This window comes from Mya arenaria, chromosome 11, assembly GCF_026914265.1.
Source record: "Mya arenaria isolate MELC-2E11 chromosome 11, ASM2691426v1".
In the NCBI taxonomy this organism is placed as follows: domain Eukaryota; kingdom Metazoa; phylum Mollusca; class Bivalvia; order Myida; family Myidae; genus Mya; species Mya arenaria.
The window spans coordinates 28,178,089-28,194,309 of NC_069132.1; the positions used below are offsets into that span (position 1 = coordinate 28,178,089).

A 16,221-nucleotide genomic window follows, 5' to 3' on the forward strand; every position below is an offset into this window, starting at 1 on the left:
CCATCCTTAGTTCTCTTGTAATATTCTTTGAAAAAGACATTTTGTTCTTTTGTACAGTTTTGTATTGTAAACCTTTATTGTTAGGTTTTAAGGCAATTTTAGATTATTTGCATGAGGTTGGAAACATAAGTATGGACTGAAAAATGTGTAGCATTGTAGTAAGAGACAAACAATCTGTTAATAAGAGTGAACTGATCATTTTAGTGAACAATAATCATTTGCAGTCTCATGTTTTATGCTGTATCCTGCTTATACCCTGAACATGGTAAAAGTATGCTTTTTTGGTCATTTTTGTTTTCCGTATGTGCCTTAAACTTTATTGTACTGTAAGAGAAAATGTATTAGCAGTATGTGAAAGATTTGTCTGTAGCCAAATTGTTATTATTAAGTCCTTTAAAAAATTGTATTTTATTTTGGTCCTAAATGAAAATGTTATGAGATATTCCTATAAAACTAGACACACATGTTTTGTTTTATGGCAGTTCTTATACATGTAACTTAGTTGGGAAAGAAAAATATGTGTAGATAGCAGACAAAGCCACCCTGGAGTGAAGTGAAAATAGATCTCTTTGATCTTTAAAAGGTCACTATAGAAAAAAGTGTGTTTGACTTGTATCATTAGTGAAGAATGGAACAAAATTTGCAAGATCCCTATGATTATAAGGTCATAGGTAATGCTAGATGCCACTCTGTGATATTGAATCTTTGCATTATAGTTTGAGCCCAATCGTAGAGTCGATTATAGTTATGTAAGTATTAACTGAAATGAAAAGCATCTGTGCATTTTGATACCTTTTCCTTCGCTTAAATTTATTTGAGGAGACGTATGGTTATATCTGATCTAGTTTCCCCTTCCTTCAAACAAATTTTGGAAATATAAGCATTTGACAAAAATATAATTTTGGAGTTATGTCCCTTGATAAAATGTGAATATCGATGTTGATCATTAAACAAAACAAAAAAATTAATTATAGGGTATTCACCTCACACTTAGCGAAGGTGTATGAGTGATTGAATTGATAAATTACACACAAATCAAGTCTCATGTCATGATTTTTTATGTACTTAATAGAATTAGCAATTACTCCTCTACCAGGCAAAATATTGTGTAATGGCACCCACTTGATGTGCCCTTGGATTCTATCTAAAATTGAGGGAGGGGAAATAACCCTTGTTTGGCCTTCATGTATATCAAGTATAGACATTTTTGATTTGCATAAAGTTATTAGTATCTTCCCTGATATTAATGATTTGTTTTTTTTACCTGAATTCAGTGCATGTTGCAAGCAGATTGTGTAAGTAGCTGATAGCGAAATAACCATTGTGAATTATTGATTAGTCATGGATATTGTGATTTTTGTTCAACCATGTAAACAAAATGTAGTATGTTTGTATTATGGCATGGCATTAATGTTGTCGCTTTTGAAGTAGCAATTTCTTTCTCTTTTTTTTTGCAGTTTTTGAAAAACTCATTTTAGGAAAAAAAATTTGCAGACCAAACCTTTTTCTTGTCTTTTAGAAATAATTAGTCGGTAGTTCAAAATTTTATTTCAGGGAATGTTCAAAGACGAAAGTGATATAATTATCTAACTTGCTTTTTGAAAAATATTTCATTTGAAAATTATTTAACTTTTGATGAAATTTCTTTGATTTCAAATGAGTTTAGAGATACATTGTAAGTTGTATAAATTGTATGAAATTTCTGTTATTAGCATTGAATCATTATTTGATCTAATCTGATTGTTGAAACCAAAAAATCTTAAAAGTGATACTCATATTTAAAACCAATACATACACATGTATAACAAACATAAATTTTTAGTGATAAACCTTCAACTACTCAATAAATAATGCGCTTATGAAAAATATTAATTACTGATAACAAGATTGTAACCGTGTATTTTATAACTGAAAACGCACAGATAATAAATGATTGGTGAGTCCTTAAAGATTTACAGTGATCAGCTATCTTCCCATAAGGGAGAAATACTGTGTTTTCTGCACCGTTCTTTCAAATTAAACATGGTATCCTTCATATTAATTGTGATACATCTTATTTTGGAGTAAGGGTGCATCTTTAAACGGTTTTATATTACTGTATATTCATGTAGAAAAGCATGGTGATAAAGATGTTGTTTCAGAAGCATAAGTAAGTTGTTATTGTTGTATGAAGAATGATACATTGTATGCTTACCATTCATGAACAGCACATTTTGCATGATTGCCTTCTTAAAATGAGACTGCAAATGAACTCTCCTCGCTATTTTACATGTTTTCTGTCAATGATTGGCTTATGTTGGAGTTTTAGACATTTTCAAATTTTAGGATTTGTTCATTTTCCTGACAGATCATACACATCTTTCCTTAGATTACAGTTGTTTTTTTAGAAACTTCACATTCTGTTGATCAGTTCATTTGTAGTGTTGTATGGTAGTGTTATAAAAAAAGTTATTAAGATGTCTTGAAGTTTAAAAGCTAACATTTTACTTCGCATGAAATGACTCATTTTTATTTTCTAAAAGTTGAATACCGTAATTTATAAAATAATTCAAATAAGCACTGTACTTATCACATTATGATATGATAGGAATTTCATTAGATAAACTGAATTGATGCTATGTTGTTATGGTATGTTGAATGTTTCAAGATATTTAATAACCGCTGTAGGAGCGATAAAGAAATGATACCAGATTCAATTATCAAAATTGTATGCTCATCTGAATATTTTTCAAGTACAAGGATTGTGCTTAACCACAGTGCCTTCATTTTGCATTTATAGATATTGTAACTCAATGTTTGAATTCCCAACATCATTTATTGTCACAGAAAGGAGGGCAATTTCCCTAAAATCAGTGATTGAAATAAGCGCAAATCTGCAAGCTCTGCACTGGTGTAATGCTTAAAGCAGCTTTCCGGGATTAGTCAATTTCTGGATTTAAATGATGGCTAGTTGATAAATAAAATGCCAAGCACTAGTGCGAGAAGGCTTGTTCATCCAAAAGACTAATTTTGATGACTGTAAAATGATCAAAAAACATAAAAAGCATCAAGAAGCATCAATTCCACTTCACCATTTTTTTACAAATAAAGAAATAGTTCCACACTATTTTAATACTATTCTTTACACTGTGTGTATTTTCAGCTTCAGCCAAACAGCGCATCAGGCTCAGGTGCCTTAGAACATGACGCTCACTCACTGTTCATCAGATGCCCTGTGGTATGTGAACATTTCATCCAGAGTATTCACTTTTACAGTAAATCCATTTTATGATTCAACAAATTCAAGTCTTTTCAGGTACCTGAACTATTGTACAGAATTACATACATTTTTCAATCATCTCTTAATTGCTCTGGTATGAAGTATTTAAACAATGATGTAAATCACCAGAATGAAAATTTAAGTTGATTTTTTTGTTGATGTACATGAACAAATGATTGGGCTCAGGGTCAGTCCATGTTCTTCTTTTTGCCAAAAATAGCCATTATAAAGGACACTGTTTTCCTATTTTTCAGAGTGACCCAATCCCGGGCCCTCTGCCCCTGGGTGTGGCTGTGATTGACAGCTCTGTGCGCCTTTATGGACTGATCTTTCCGCGAGTGGCCCACAAACATCGCTACCAGATGCTACAGCACTTCAATGAATGTATTCGACAGGCCAAGTCCACGAGACAACAGGCCGTCCAGATGAATATATTCACTGCTGTCTTGTGTGCATTGAAGGTTTGTAAAGAATGTACATTTTATTTTATGTATTCATTGTGTCAAATTATTTTTTGAAAGGGGCTGGATTTTGGATAACAAGGGGCTATTTCACCAAGAATTAATCCCTCCTAGGTGTGAAATTGCTTGTAGGATTTTTGGTGAAACAGCCCCGTGATGCGTTGCAGCTCAAATGATGGATTTTGTCTTTTTGACCCATGGTATATTGCTAATGCCTATACTGTACAAAATTGTACATTATCCTTAATGTTTTCTGATTATTTTCTTATTTATTTCAGTAAGTCTCACATTTAAGCAAATTATTAAGAAATTTAAGATCATAATTTATTACTGTACATATAAGAATGAAAAAGACAAATACATATAACATTGCTCATCATTTTTCAGAGTCTGTCTGACACAAAAACAAAACTGGGACCTGATGAAGTAAAGAAAGCAGCCTTTGACCTTATATTGGTAAGTTCTTTCATATAAACCATAATAGTTTGGAATTGAAAAATAATAACAGTACTTTATTTTAAGTTGTCTGAAATTATTTTCTCATTTTGTACTTAAAGGTGATAAAAAAAGGTCTATTTCATACCAGTTAAATTTTCATATTTTTATTTTTCTTTGAAAACTTAAAAGTAAAATATGGAAACTCAACAAAACTTCTATATGCATCAGCAAATCTACTCTTCAGTACTGCACAAAAAATGGGGATTTTCGGTTAAATTTAAAATGCTTCTTGATTTTCATTTAAAGAAATTTTTATAGGTATGAAATAAAAGATATGATACATTGAATCAATTGATCTGTGGGATTCTAGTATTTTTCATTGCTTGTGTAAGGGTACATCACACTAGACTTGGGGTCTCTTTAGATATGGACTTGACACAAGAAAATCAAGGTAATGCAATGCCACAAATCATGGGAATAACAGTATATTCCCTATTTCACGTAGTCATAATTCAATATGAAGCTGTCACTCACCTACATGTACATGTACCTTTGTAATGTTCAGGGAGCTTTAAGCAGTACCAACCCAATCCTGCGATGTGCTGCTGGAGAAGCTTTAGGCCGTATGGCACAGGTTGTAGGGGACAGCAAGTTTATAGCAGAGATGGCTCAGTACAGCTTTGACAAGTAGGTGGTTTTCACTAATATCAATTATGCACATGCATGACTTAAGCTGAGGCATTTGACTTAAAATGTGTGTGTACAATTAAGGAGTTAACTTGTACCAATCTTTTTTTTTCATCTTTTTTGTTGTTTGAGTATAAAAGATAGGCAAGCTTAGTGCTGCACAGTACCAAATAGCATTATGTGAGAGCACTCCTTACTTTATCTAAATAGATAGATAGGTGGCACTCTCAGCTACTATACTGTTGCATAGGGGTTGGTTGACAGCATTGGATAGAAAACAGCTTTAGCAAATTACCCAATACACTCATATGTAAAGTTAGGAATAATGGACAAATGTTAACACCACACAATAACATGTAAGTCTTTTAATTGTATAAAAAAACAACTTGTTGGTATGTGTCCTTGCAACAATGAGATTATAATTAGCCTATCTAGAATAAGAATCACAACTACTTCTAGGTTGAAGTCAGCCCGTGATGTTGTGAGCCGTACAGGCAACTCGCTAGCCCTAGGTTGTCTTCACCGCTATGTTGGTGGTATGGGATCCGGTCAACATCTCAACACAAGCGTTTCCATACTGCTGGCCCTAGCACAGGACTTCAATTCTCCAGTTGTACAGGTAATTGTATTATATAATATACATTTAGGTAACCTAAGTGGTTTGGATTCAGGCCAACATATCAACACCAGGGTGTTTGCACATGTACATGTCTTGGTTTTAATTCTAGACAAGGTGTAAAATTGAAAATCAACTAAATTCATTTAAAAAAAACATACATAGGAGACAGTCAGGGAGTTATACTTTCAAACAAAGTTGACTTAAAATTCTTTATAATTCTATATGTCCATGTTTTGACCGTACATGCCATTGATAGCTTATAGTGTATATCAATAGTTCAAAGGTTAAGTCAAACAGACCCTGTCTCTCTTACTGTACCTGTTGTTGAATGTTCAGTTTAGTGAAGCATCTTTATTTCCTGTTACCAAACTTCACTTTAAATTTAATGGCAACTTCACACTTTCAGGTTTGGGCCCTACATGCCCTGGCGTTGATAGCAGACAGTGGTGGCCCAATGTTCCGAGGTTATGTGGAACCAACCTTGTCCCTGGTGCTACAGCTGTTGTTGACAGTTCCCCCATCCACTGTGGATGTCCATCAATGTCTGGGGAAGTGCCTGTCTGCCCTTATCACTTCCATAGGACCCGAATTGCAAGGTGTGTAAAATATATCATAAGAAAATTGGGTTTAATAAAAAAAAACATGTAACAGTATGTACCGTATTATATCATGCATAGGACGCACTTTTTTACCCCCAATTCTCGTCTTAAAAATTGCCTGCGTCCTTTCTATGCTATTAGAATTTCATCTGTTTTTTTCCAAGTCCATTTCAGGTCGAAAATATCGGACCGGGGAAGAACGCGGTAATAGTAAGTATCTGTACTGCGTCACCGAAAAGAACAACTGACATAGGTAAAATCACGCAAGTGAACACACGCAGAAATATATTGAATGTTTACTTTAAAATGATTTATTGAGAAATAAATTGAAAAAAACACGAGTGTTTACTTTTTTATAAAAGGGACGCTACTCACAAAATCTCGATGTGAGTCAGCACTTTAACTGGATTGAGTTATAACGGTAACGGAAATCGGGAAAGGAGGTAAATATCAATTAATCGTTGTTTATGATTTTAATGTTTCGATATTTTACAAAACATTTTGTATGTAACTGTTTTAAAAAATTGATAAAGGAATGTGCATAACGCAAAGTAGCATTATTGTCACTATCAAATCTTTTCAAATGTGCGAAGGTGTGAAAAACACCCGCTGTCTGTCATTAGAAAAACATCAATAGAACAAACTATTGTGATGGTAATACCTTATGGTTGTTTGTTCGCACTTTACCCGATGTGCCTTCCGCTGGCAAGGCTAATTACCGACACTTAATTATGCCGACATGCTTTAATCCGCACAGCGACAAGCCTTATCAAAACAATCATCAGTCTTGTTGCGATTGCAACGGTTGCAACTGTTGACTGTCATTCAGAAGGCATGTCGAGACTATTGCAACGGTTGCAACGGTTCACTGTCAGTCGGGACTATTACGGCATTTGTATAAGTCTTATAATATGCGTAAATGTTCTCAAAATGTCAAGACATATATCATTGTTGTGTACGCTAAATTACCAAAATACGACGATAATTATCGAAATACACAAGACAGTTATCAAAATATGCCTCATATACAATTTTTTGTTTGTTTTTTACTTCAATATATATGTTATAAATACTTGACCAACCTCAATTTTTCGGCTCCGATTTTGACATTTTTCCGCTGCGTCCTATCTTATATATTAAGGGTTTTTACCCGTTTTCTCAACTATTTTTTTGCCTGCGTCCTATCTATGCTAGCGTCCTATACATGATATAATACAGTATGCAAAATTACATCTATTGTTTAAGGGGTATTCCAATTATTTTTTAATTTTGTATCTCTGTTCTTTAATAGTTTTATGGAATGTTTCTTTATTTGGTCTTATGTTCCAAAGTTTTATGTAAGATAATGTCAGGAATCTGTAAGGAATTGTTTTTTTTCTTTTTTCTCATATTACTTTATATAGTGCAGTTATCAACATTGGCCCTCTTTGTCTATAATACATATAGTCCCCTTTTTAATAGCTTAATACTGTTCTTTTTTAGGCAACAGTGGCTCCATAGCTACAGCACGTTTGTCATGCATGGTTTGCTGTGCAATCATGCAGGACCACAGTGACTCCCTCGTGCAGGCAGAGGCTGTGTCCTGTCTTCAACAATTACACATGTTTGCACCGAGACATGTGAATCTTGGGACCCTGGTGCCGCACCTTTGTGTAAGTGGTTGATGGAGAATGTTATCTGATCTAAACGTCTAATGAAAATTGGTCTTAAATAACATGACAGCTGTTTAGAAGAAGCTGTATATTAAACAATAAAATGGAAAAAAAAATATTAGTTACAATTAAGTTGAGTCTTTTTGTAGAATTTGCACAAACTATTATGAGATCCTTCAGGGCTTTTGCTAAGCATTTTGAGAACACATAATGGTATCTGTATTTGGGAATATTTATAGATTAAATCCTTAATTTGGGAATGAAAAATCCAGTGGTAACCAGGTAAAATTGGGAATTCTGCATTATTTTGAAGTAATTTGCAATTGGGAATGGGTCAGAATATCTGACCCGTGGAATGACATTTTCTCCAGAGTTTTAATGGTACGTTAACCAGCATGATTATTATCTTCCAGGAGAAGTTGATGAGTTCCCACCTCCTGTTGAGGAGAGCTGTGGTAGCATGCCTGAGGCAGCTGGTCGCTCGTGAAGCTAAGGAGGTAATGATCAATGCTTATTCCTCTGAAAGTTGAAGATGATCAAGTGTATATATTCAAGACATGTTAATAGTAGGGATGCAAACGAATGGCAAAATTGATATTCGAATATTCGTTAATTCTTTCGATCGAATATTCGAATATTCGATTACCAATATGAATGTATAAGAAATGTAGTAAACAACTTTTATTGTTTGCTTTAGTAATAGCCGGGGCATTTTAACCCTTCTTCGTTGTAGCCGGTATACGCGAAGGACCCTGATTTTTCCAAACATTGGCAATGAAATTCCCCATTTACAAAAATATCGAACAAAAGCAATAGCCACTGAAAAAGGCGAAGATCGTAAATGCCTGGTTGAATGTCATGATGAACCAACGGGTCGTTCTGTAGGACGAGCGGCCTCGTTCTGGGATTGACATCTACTAAATATAACTATGAAAACACCAAACCTACTCGGAAATTAGATAAATAATAAAACGAAAATAACCCTGAATTTTGACCCATCTATTGTATAACAATGACCTAAATTGCTATTCTACACAGTTACATTTCAAAGCACGAATGTTATATCGAAACATGGAAAACAGCATATAACTAGCACATGTCATCCATATCATTACGGCGATTTGAGCAATACTGCACAGCTTAATTGACAGCCATGACACCACTTTGGTTGCCGATTCCGTTTATTATCCAATAATGGTCATTAGAATTTACCGAAAATAATTGAAAGTTGTTTGATGCCACTTGTCTTATAGCCAGTTTTTGTAAAATTACGGGTACTGTTTATAGTCTCCGACTATGTGTCCCTAATTAACATATGACGCGTGTACCGGTATAGTGTCATCACGACATGCCTCTGGCATTTAGGGGCCAATCGTTGTAAAAACAAGACATGCTAATATATACAACAGCACAGATGTAAGAAAAAGGTTTATTATTATATTTACCAAACAAAAAGCATCGAATATTCGAATACCAATTTTGCTATTCGAATATTAAACGTTCGATCGAATATTCGAATATTCGTTTGCATCCCTAGTTAATAGTCTTTCTGATCTATCCATCCGTACATTGTCAGATGATACCAGTGAATACTCATGTTACAAGTCAAACAATTTCTACATAATATAACAGCGCAAGGTGTAGAGAACTTAAGAGAATTAAGCATTATCATCCTATAATTTTACTACTTACATGTTGTACATCTTCCTTGCTATGCATGATTATGAAAATAGTTCTCATTAGGCTAATTTCGTTGTAATCACAATTAAATCTTATTTCATTAATTTTCAGGTCAGTGACCATGCCCTCAACCTTGCATCAGACGATGTCACAAAAGACAGTGGCAGATATGGCATAAGTGAGTCTGGCCTCGAGGGTCGTCTGTTTGCCATGTGTGACACGGAAGTGGACGGTAAACTTATCTCGGATATCCAGGACACACTTGTGAGCCTGCTACAGACCCTGGCCACTAAGAGTCTAACACGCTGGCTGAACCTGCTGAGGGAAATATTGTCTACTTCAACTGGTAAGTGCTTGCCTTTTTTCATTAATATGGAGATATATACATGTACCTACGTGCCGAAAAAGGATTGTTAGTATCTACATGTATTCCAGTCAATGTAATCTATAATGTTAAGACAGTACAGGAATTGTATTCAATTCATTGCAATTTATAATGTCATGAAAGGACAGGAAATGTATTTCAGTCATTGCAACTTTTAATATTAAGACAGGACAGGTATTGTATTCCAATCATTGTAATGTAAAAACAGGACAGGTATTCACATTCACATTAAATTGTATGTTCATGTGTAAAACAAAACATCAACCAATATTTTTACGGTATACTTATACCTGACGTTTGTTTCCAGACTCAAGCAGCAGTCCCATGGAAGAAAGCATGACAGACAAGGGAGATGATGATGAGGATGAGGATGCCGTTAATGATGCGGAGGAGTTCACTGCCCCTGAACAAGATGTCACACATCCTACTGTTGCTCCCAGGTAGGGGAGAAATTCCTAATATTTCCTCAAGTTTTATCTTCCAAAGAATTTATAATCGTTAAATATTTAAAATATGGAATGTGATCATGATTGATTTTCTATTTACTATTGACTTTATGTCACATTTTAACTTTCAAGAGTTTGCTGTTCAAGTAAAGAGGGTACTTGATTTTTTTTATTGAAAATAATTATTATGTTTGTGTTTACACCACCTCCATGACCACTTTGTAATGAATAAATATAACCATTTATTTGACTGACGTTACCAGGTGGCCTACGCGAGTGTTTGCGACTGACTGTCTCCGTAAGATCATCGTGGCGTGTGAGGAGGATCCCATACACTTTGACCTGGAAGTTGCTAGGGAGGCCAAGGCTAAAGGGAAGACAAAAGGTCTTGTATTTATACATTTTGAGCATATTCAGTACATTCAGTATATTTAAAAAAAAAAGGGTTGAAAATCACAGACAGATATAAGCTGGTATGTAGCCTGTTTGTGTCTATTTTCTTTGGTAAAATAATAACTATATAGAATACAGTCATAATACGCTATGTTGAAACCCTGTTGTCTGGATGTTAGGGTTATTTCAAACTTTTATCGAATGTGTTGGGTTTAGTAAGACATATTTTATTTCGGTTATATCGAATGTTTGTTATCTTGAAGTATTTCCCAAGGTCCCAATGATTTTGACGGCATTGTTTTGACTGTAGATCATAGTAAGAACTTATTTTCTATGTATTTTAATGTGGATGTCAGCAGAACAGAATATTTTTTTCAGATTTTGTAAACTCAAATTTGATTCAGGAACTGAACTCATCATGTTTAAGGTATTTAGGGGAAAAACTGAATATTATTCTGTATCAAGCATTGTTTACCATTGTAGCTGATTTCCTGGTGTTGCATGTGTCGGAACTGGTCAGGATGGCATTTATAGCTGCCACATCAGACAGTAACCAGCTACGCTTGGGCGGTCTGGCAGCTCTAGATGACATCATTACAAGATTCTGTGCCGTGCCAGAGCCAGAATTCCCAGGGCATGTCATACTGGAGCAGTTTCAGGCACAGGTAAGAAAGAGCCATTTGAGCTTTTATGTGTGGAATTTTGAGCAAGTATTGATTATTCAAAGTTGTATGTAATGGTTCTGTGAATTAATGTGGTTAACTGGTTTTATTCTCATGTATTTTTTATTTTTCTTGATCAGGGGAATTCTCCCAATTTCTGTATTTTAGATCAGCTTGGTGTCAGAAATCAAAAATCTTGGTTGTCTATACTTGTCCACAAATGTTAAACAGCCTTCTTCTGTTTCAGGTCAGTGCAGCCTTGAGGCCAGCTTTCTCACCTGAAACTCCCTCAGATGTGACAGCCGCCGCTTGTGATGTAAGTATGCATTGTTAGTGAATTTAATATAAAAAACATAGACAATTATTTGTAAGTGTAAACACTGTTGTAATACAAATAAGAAACAGGAGTATTAAAATGCGAACATTTACACAAGCATTGTTGACAACGTGTTTTAATCTCAGGTATGTAGCACATGGATCGGCAGTGGGGTGGCCCGGGACTTGAACGATCTACGCAGAGTGCATCAACTGTTGGTTTCCTCCCTTGGCAAACTGAGCTCCAAGAAATCCCAGTGTGCCCTGTATAACGAGGCCGCATCAACTATGGAGAAATTGGCTGTTCTCCGTGCATGGGCTGAGGTAGGAGATGGTTCTGTTCAGTTATAATAGGCTGGAGTATAGTAGATGTAAACATGTCTATTACTTATTAATGTAGATTAACGCACCAATGAGGTTTGTTGTGTATTTTCTCATAGCTTTTTACAGCAGACAACAATAGTGGTGTCAACTCTCATAGTCTCTTGAGGGAATTCCTTCAGTGTAAGCTTTCTTCACAATGATATTCGTATGATTCAATGTAGACTTCACTCTATTTGCTTTACTACAGTGAATTATTCCTACAGAAGTGTACCCCTGATAAGATATTTACTGATGTTGGAGTAACATTCATGTATTACTTGCAGGTGTACATAGAAGCTGTTGGCCGGGAGAATTCTGTTGAAGAGATGATACGATCCACAGATGATGACGAATTGAACAATTCAGGGGAGAGCCTTCTGACGCTGGTACAGTCGGAGTTGCCTACCCTTTCACAGAACTGGTTTTATGCTCTTAAAGACCATGCCCTCCTGTCACTGCCCCAAGGTTAGTATCAGTTGCCTAGCCTCTCACAGAACTGGTTTTACTCTTTTATAGACCATGCCCTACTCTCCCTTATGCCATGTTACATGTAGTAGCTCAAATTTAGAAATATTATTTTGGGATGGTTTAAATTGACAATGTCTCTGTTGACTTGACAAATTTGATTTGGGTTAAAGTCTTGTTTTCAACAATAGGCAATTTCTTTGCAGGAGTCGAGCAGTTTTTAAACAGAAAAAAATTCTGAATATTTCTTTAGAACATTATTAACTCCATATATATTTTTTTAGCTGTTTCACTAATATGTTGTCAATTTTCTTCTTCAGAATACTCAAACCAGTTACCATCAGAGGGTGGAGCTTTCTATCACGTTGACACCATGAGTGCAGCCCGGATCCACTACCGTAAATCATGGCCGTCAATCCTGCATGCATTGGCCATTTGGCTGAAGGAGGCTGGGTTTGCCAAGCTAAATAAAGGAACCGATGAGAGTGGAGAAGCCACACCGCCTAATGCACCAGCCAATCTGTACTCAGAGGAGGCAAATGCTGAGAGGCTATATCTCATCATTGGTAATTTTTATAATATGTTCTGTGTTTTAATGTCCCCTGGAAGAAACATGACTTACACATAGGAATTACTTTGTCCAGCATCCATGTTGACGGCACCACACTTTCATTATCTGATCAATAAATTTTAACAACTGGGTGTAGAGTCTTTAAACTTATAAATTTTGTGATTTGAGCTGTCATGAGTCTTTTATTTAGCATTCTTCCAAATCCTTCAATTGCCAGTAAAGTTAATGAAAATAACTTATAAAATAAGCTAAAATCTATTTGCCTCAGTACCGGTAATACATGCACATAAGTTTACAGTGTATGTGAATGTTTTCTTGTGTCATTCAATCAATATTCCTCCTCTCTAGGTACCTGTGTGGAAGCTATGTGTAACACCACTTACCATCTCCCAGAGAACACAGCCGAGACATGTCTACACGCCATACATGCTCTGCTGGAGTCGGCCTGGGCACGTGCACAGGTCGCCAAAGATCCCGTGCTCTACAGGGAACTGCTTAATGTCATGCATAGGTAAGATAGTTAAGGATGAATTTGTATTCCTTCTGAAATAACATACTTATCTTCTCTTATTTACAAAATTAAAATTACTGCCCTTTAAATAATGAATAAATACTGAATTATTTTTTTCCATGTACATGTATTTAAGTCAGAACTCGAGAAAGGTTCACAAATGAAAACAGAATGGAGCCCTGTCTTTATCTTTTGACAGTTTTAATTGACTTTCCATTTATTGATCCAGTCAGCTCAGAGGTGCAGAATTCTGATATAACAACATCCAGAATTGTTTAGTGAATGTCAGTGCATAACATTAATTTGGTTTTCCATTTGCAGAGTGTTTCTGAGCCATAACGGTGTGAAAGTCCACCTTGCGGTGATGGACGTGGTTAAATGTGTCATCACAGCTGCACAGGAACATCTCGAGTTCTTGGCACAGACAGAAGGTAATGGGAATAAGAAATTATGAAATAAATGTTGCAAGATTTGTTTTAGAAAAATGAAAAAGTGGTCTTGCTACCTAAGTTTCACGTAGTATTAATTCATTGGAATGGGATTTTTCACAAAAAAGTGGACTTTCCAAAAATCATTCATGTTAATTGGTGTTTGTTAAATGTACATAAAAAATATATTGGTAAAAACCCATGTCATCTATAGAATTTCTGCTTGTCAGATTTTAATTGACATCCCCTTATTTACAGAATCAAAATCAGAGGCATTAGAAGCAGCCAAAGATGTTAAGAAGAAAGCGTTACTACCTCCTGGTGGAGAGGGTGGGGAGTCAGGGGAGATAATTCCAGGACAGTCAATTGTGTTTGCCACGCTTGAGGTGTGTTGATAACGAAAAATTATCTGGTGAAAAATGTGAACATTTTGATGTACAATTTGCAATGTCTGTGAATAATGAGACCTTTAATCAGATAAATTTGGAATTTGTGTTTCACAGTTACACAGACATATGAATTCTATTACACTGAGTTTACTAAAATAACAAAAACATGGTGAGTATCTAACACCTATAGGCAGTACTGTTATTGTATCCTACTGTGTTTACTTATACTGTAATGTATAAAGTGAATGATGTCCTATACTTTACCTGTACCAGGTGTGTCTGGGTGTTCTGTCTCGTCGTGTGCCTTCCCTCAACCCAGCCAGTCAAAATGCGGGCTTCCATGGGAAGACGAGTCCCAGAGTTTTGACGGAGGATGTGGCCCAGTTATTGGCCACTGTGGTACAGACCCTCACCGAGCTGCCCAGTCTCTGTTCTCTGGCTGGTGAGTAGAACACCCTTATCTGTGTGGATTTTTAGCAGGACAATTAGACAAAGAAGGTGGGCTTTAATTACAGTCAACTTTGTTTCAGCTATGGTCAAGTAACTGATATGCCTATATCTCAATAAGCATGCATGAAATTAAATTTAAACTAATTTACTTGATTTGTGTATTAAGGGGTATGGAGTTTAAACTTCATATGTGTATTAAGGGATATTCAACAATCAAGTTACATAACCTCTTTATTTGATTAATGCAAATTATGGGCCCTTTTGGTTTAACCAATTTACTAAGAGGTTTGCTTACTATCCACTATCATGCTTAATCATGTTGTAACTTAAATGTATTTCTGTTTCCAGGCAGTCTATCCGTGCTTCCAACTGTGTTTCACCTCACCATGGGCCTACTGCGGGAAATGTCTCCTCGCGAGACAGAGAACCATGCCACCTTGGTTGTGACAACATGTATCAACTGCTTTAAGACTCTGCTTAGTTCCCGACGGTATGACGGGGATAAACGCCTGTCAGACTGGCACCGCCTAGTGAACAGCTGTATGGCCTCAGTTATCAGGCGATCTGTACCAGGTAGGAGATATTGACTTTGTTTAAGTTAGCAATGTGATTAACAACATCATTGTTAACTTTTAAACATGAAACATCTGATGATTTGCTCACATATTCAGGAATTAACAGTACAACTGAAAGAGTTGTTTCAATTTTTTTTAGAAATACAGGGGATCCATTAAACATTTAGAGCATTAACGCATTATTTGATGATAATGAAGAATTGAGAATAATTATGCTACTGTTGCTGTATGTAAACTTATGGTTTTTATGGGGAATTGATGAAGATAAGATGATGATGACGACAATGAATACAAGTTAACAATTGCTCAAACGCTCAAATGTTTAGGTCATGATACAATAATCTTCCCTGACTTACAGAGGGTGACTACCCAGGTATGGATGAGACAACACTGCTGTACACTGTTACTGTGTTCATCATGTGCGCACCTCAGATTGTCAACCAACACAAGGTGCTGGTACAGTCAGCTATCAAGGCCTTCCTAGACTGCTGGAAATCACAACATATTGCTGTAAGGTTTAGTTATTGTTCACCAAAACAATATTGCTGGTTCAATCTGCAATCAGACTGCTGTAAATAGATCTGTTGACTGTTGTTTTTTTAAACCTTGACTTTTGCAAATATGGGTACTGTCCAAGTTTTGAAACCATTTCTAGAGTTCATGTCGGTTGTGTCACTGTTAAAATGTGTATTGAAAGTTTTCATTATTGCGTTTATGCACTGGTGCTCACTAAAGAATGTTTATGTTGAAACAAAAACAGGCCTCACTATAGCATTTGTTCTGTTGCCATTAGAATAGTCCGCTCTTTTACATCCAAAGATAGGAAACAGGCCGCCTAGTGAAAAATATTGCAACTGTAAATATATAACGGAG

At 35.6% G+C, this 16,221-nt stretch overlaps 1 protein-coding gene across 3 annotated transcripts in view; it reads left to right on the forward strand.

Moving 5' to 3' along the window:
* The window catches only part of LOC128208080 (HEAT repeat-containing protein 5B-like), a 47,207-nt gene that overhangs the window by 28,125 nt on the left and 2,861 nt on the right, over positions 1 to 16,221 (forward strand). For 2 of the 3 annotated variants that reach the window (XM_052911412.1, XM_052911411.1), the window contains exons 16-38: positions 717 to 749; positions 3,143 to 3,217; positions 3,514 to 3,720; positions 4,108 to 4,176; positions 4,724 to 4,845; positions 5,305 to 5,464; positions 5,871 to 6,060; positions 7,546 to 7,715; positions 8,129 to 8,212; positions 9,507 to 9,741; positions 10,088 to 10,220; positions 10,490 to 10,611; positions 11,103 to 11,284; positions 11,529 to 11,597; positions 11,744 to 11,920; positions 12,244 to 12,424; positions 12,745 to 12,990; positions 13,344 to 13,506; positions 13,828 to 13,937; positions 14,193 to 14,320; positions 14,597 to 14,765; positions 15,122 to 15,346; positions 15,707 to 15,858. In XM_052911412.1, coding sequence (XP_052767372.1) covers positions 717 to 749; positions 3,143 to 3,217; positions 3,514 to 3,720; positions 4,108 to 4,176; positions 4,724 to 4,845; positions 5,305 to 5,464; positions 5,871 to 6,060; positions 7,546 to 7,715; positions 8,129 to 8,212; positions 9,507 to 9,741; positions 10,088 to 10,220; positions 10,490 to 10,611; positions 11,103 to 11,284; positions 11,529 to 11,597; positions 11,744 to 11,920; positions 12,244 to 12,424; positions 12,745 to 12,990; positions 13,344 to 13,506; positions 13,828 to 13,937; positions 14,193 to 14,320; positions 14,597 to 14,765; positions 15,122 to 15,346; positions 15,707 to 15,858 — 3,402 coding nt within the window. The remainder of the gene's footprint in view (positions 1 to 716; positions 750 to 3,142; positions 3,218 to 3,513; positions 3,721 to 4,107; positions 4,177 to 4,723; positions 4,846 to 5,304; positions 5,465 to 5,870; positions 6,061 to 7,545; positions 7,716 to 8,128; positions 8,213 to 9,506; positions 9,742 to 10,087; positions 10,221 to 10,489; positions 10,612 to 11,102; positions 11,285 to 11,528; positions 11,598 to 11,743; positions 11,921 to 12,243; positions 12,425 to 12,744; positions 12,991 to 13,343; positions 13,507 to 13,827; positions 13,938 to 14,192; positions 14,321 to 14,596; positions 14,766 to 15,121; positions 15,347 to 15,706; positions 15,859 to 16,221) is intronic. The other variant, XM_052911413.1, reaches the window with a different exon arrangement.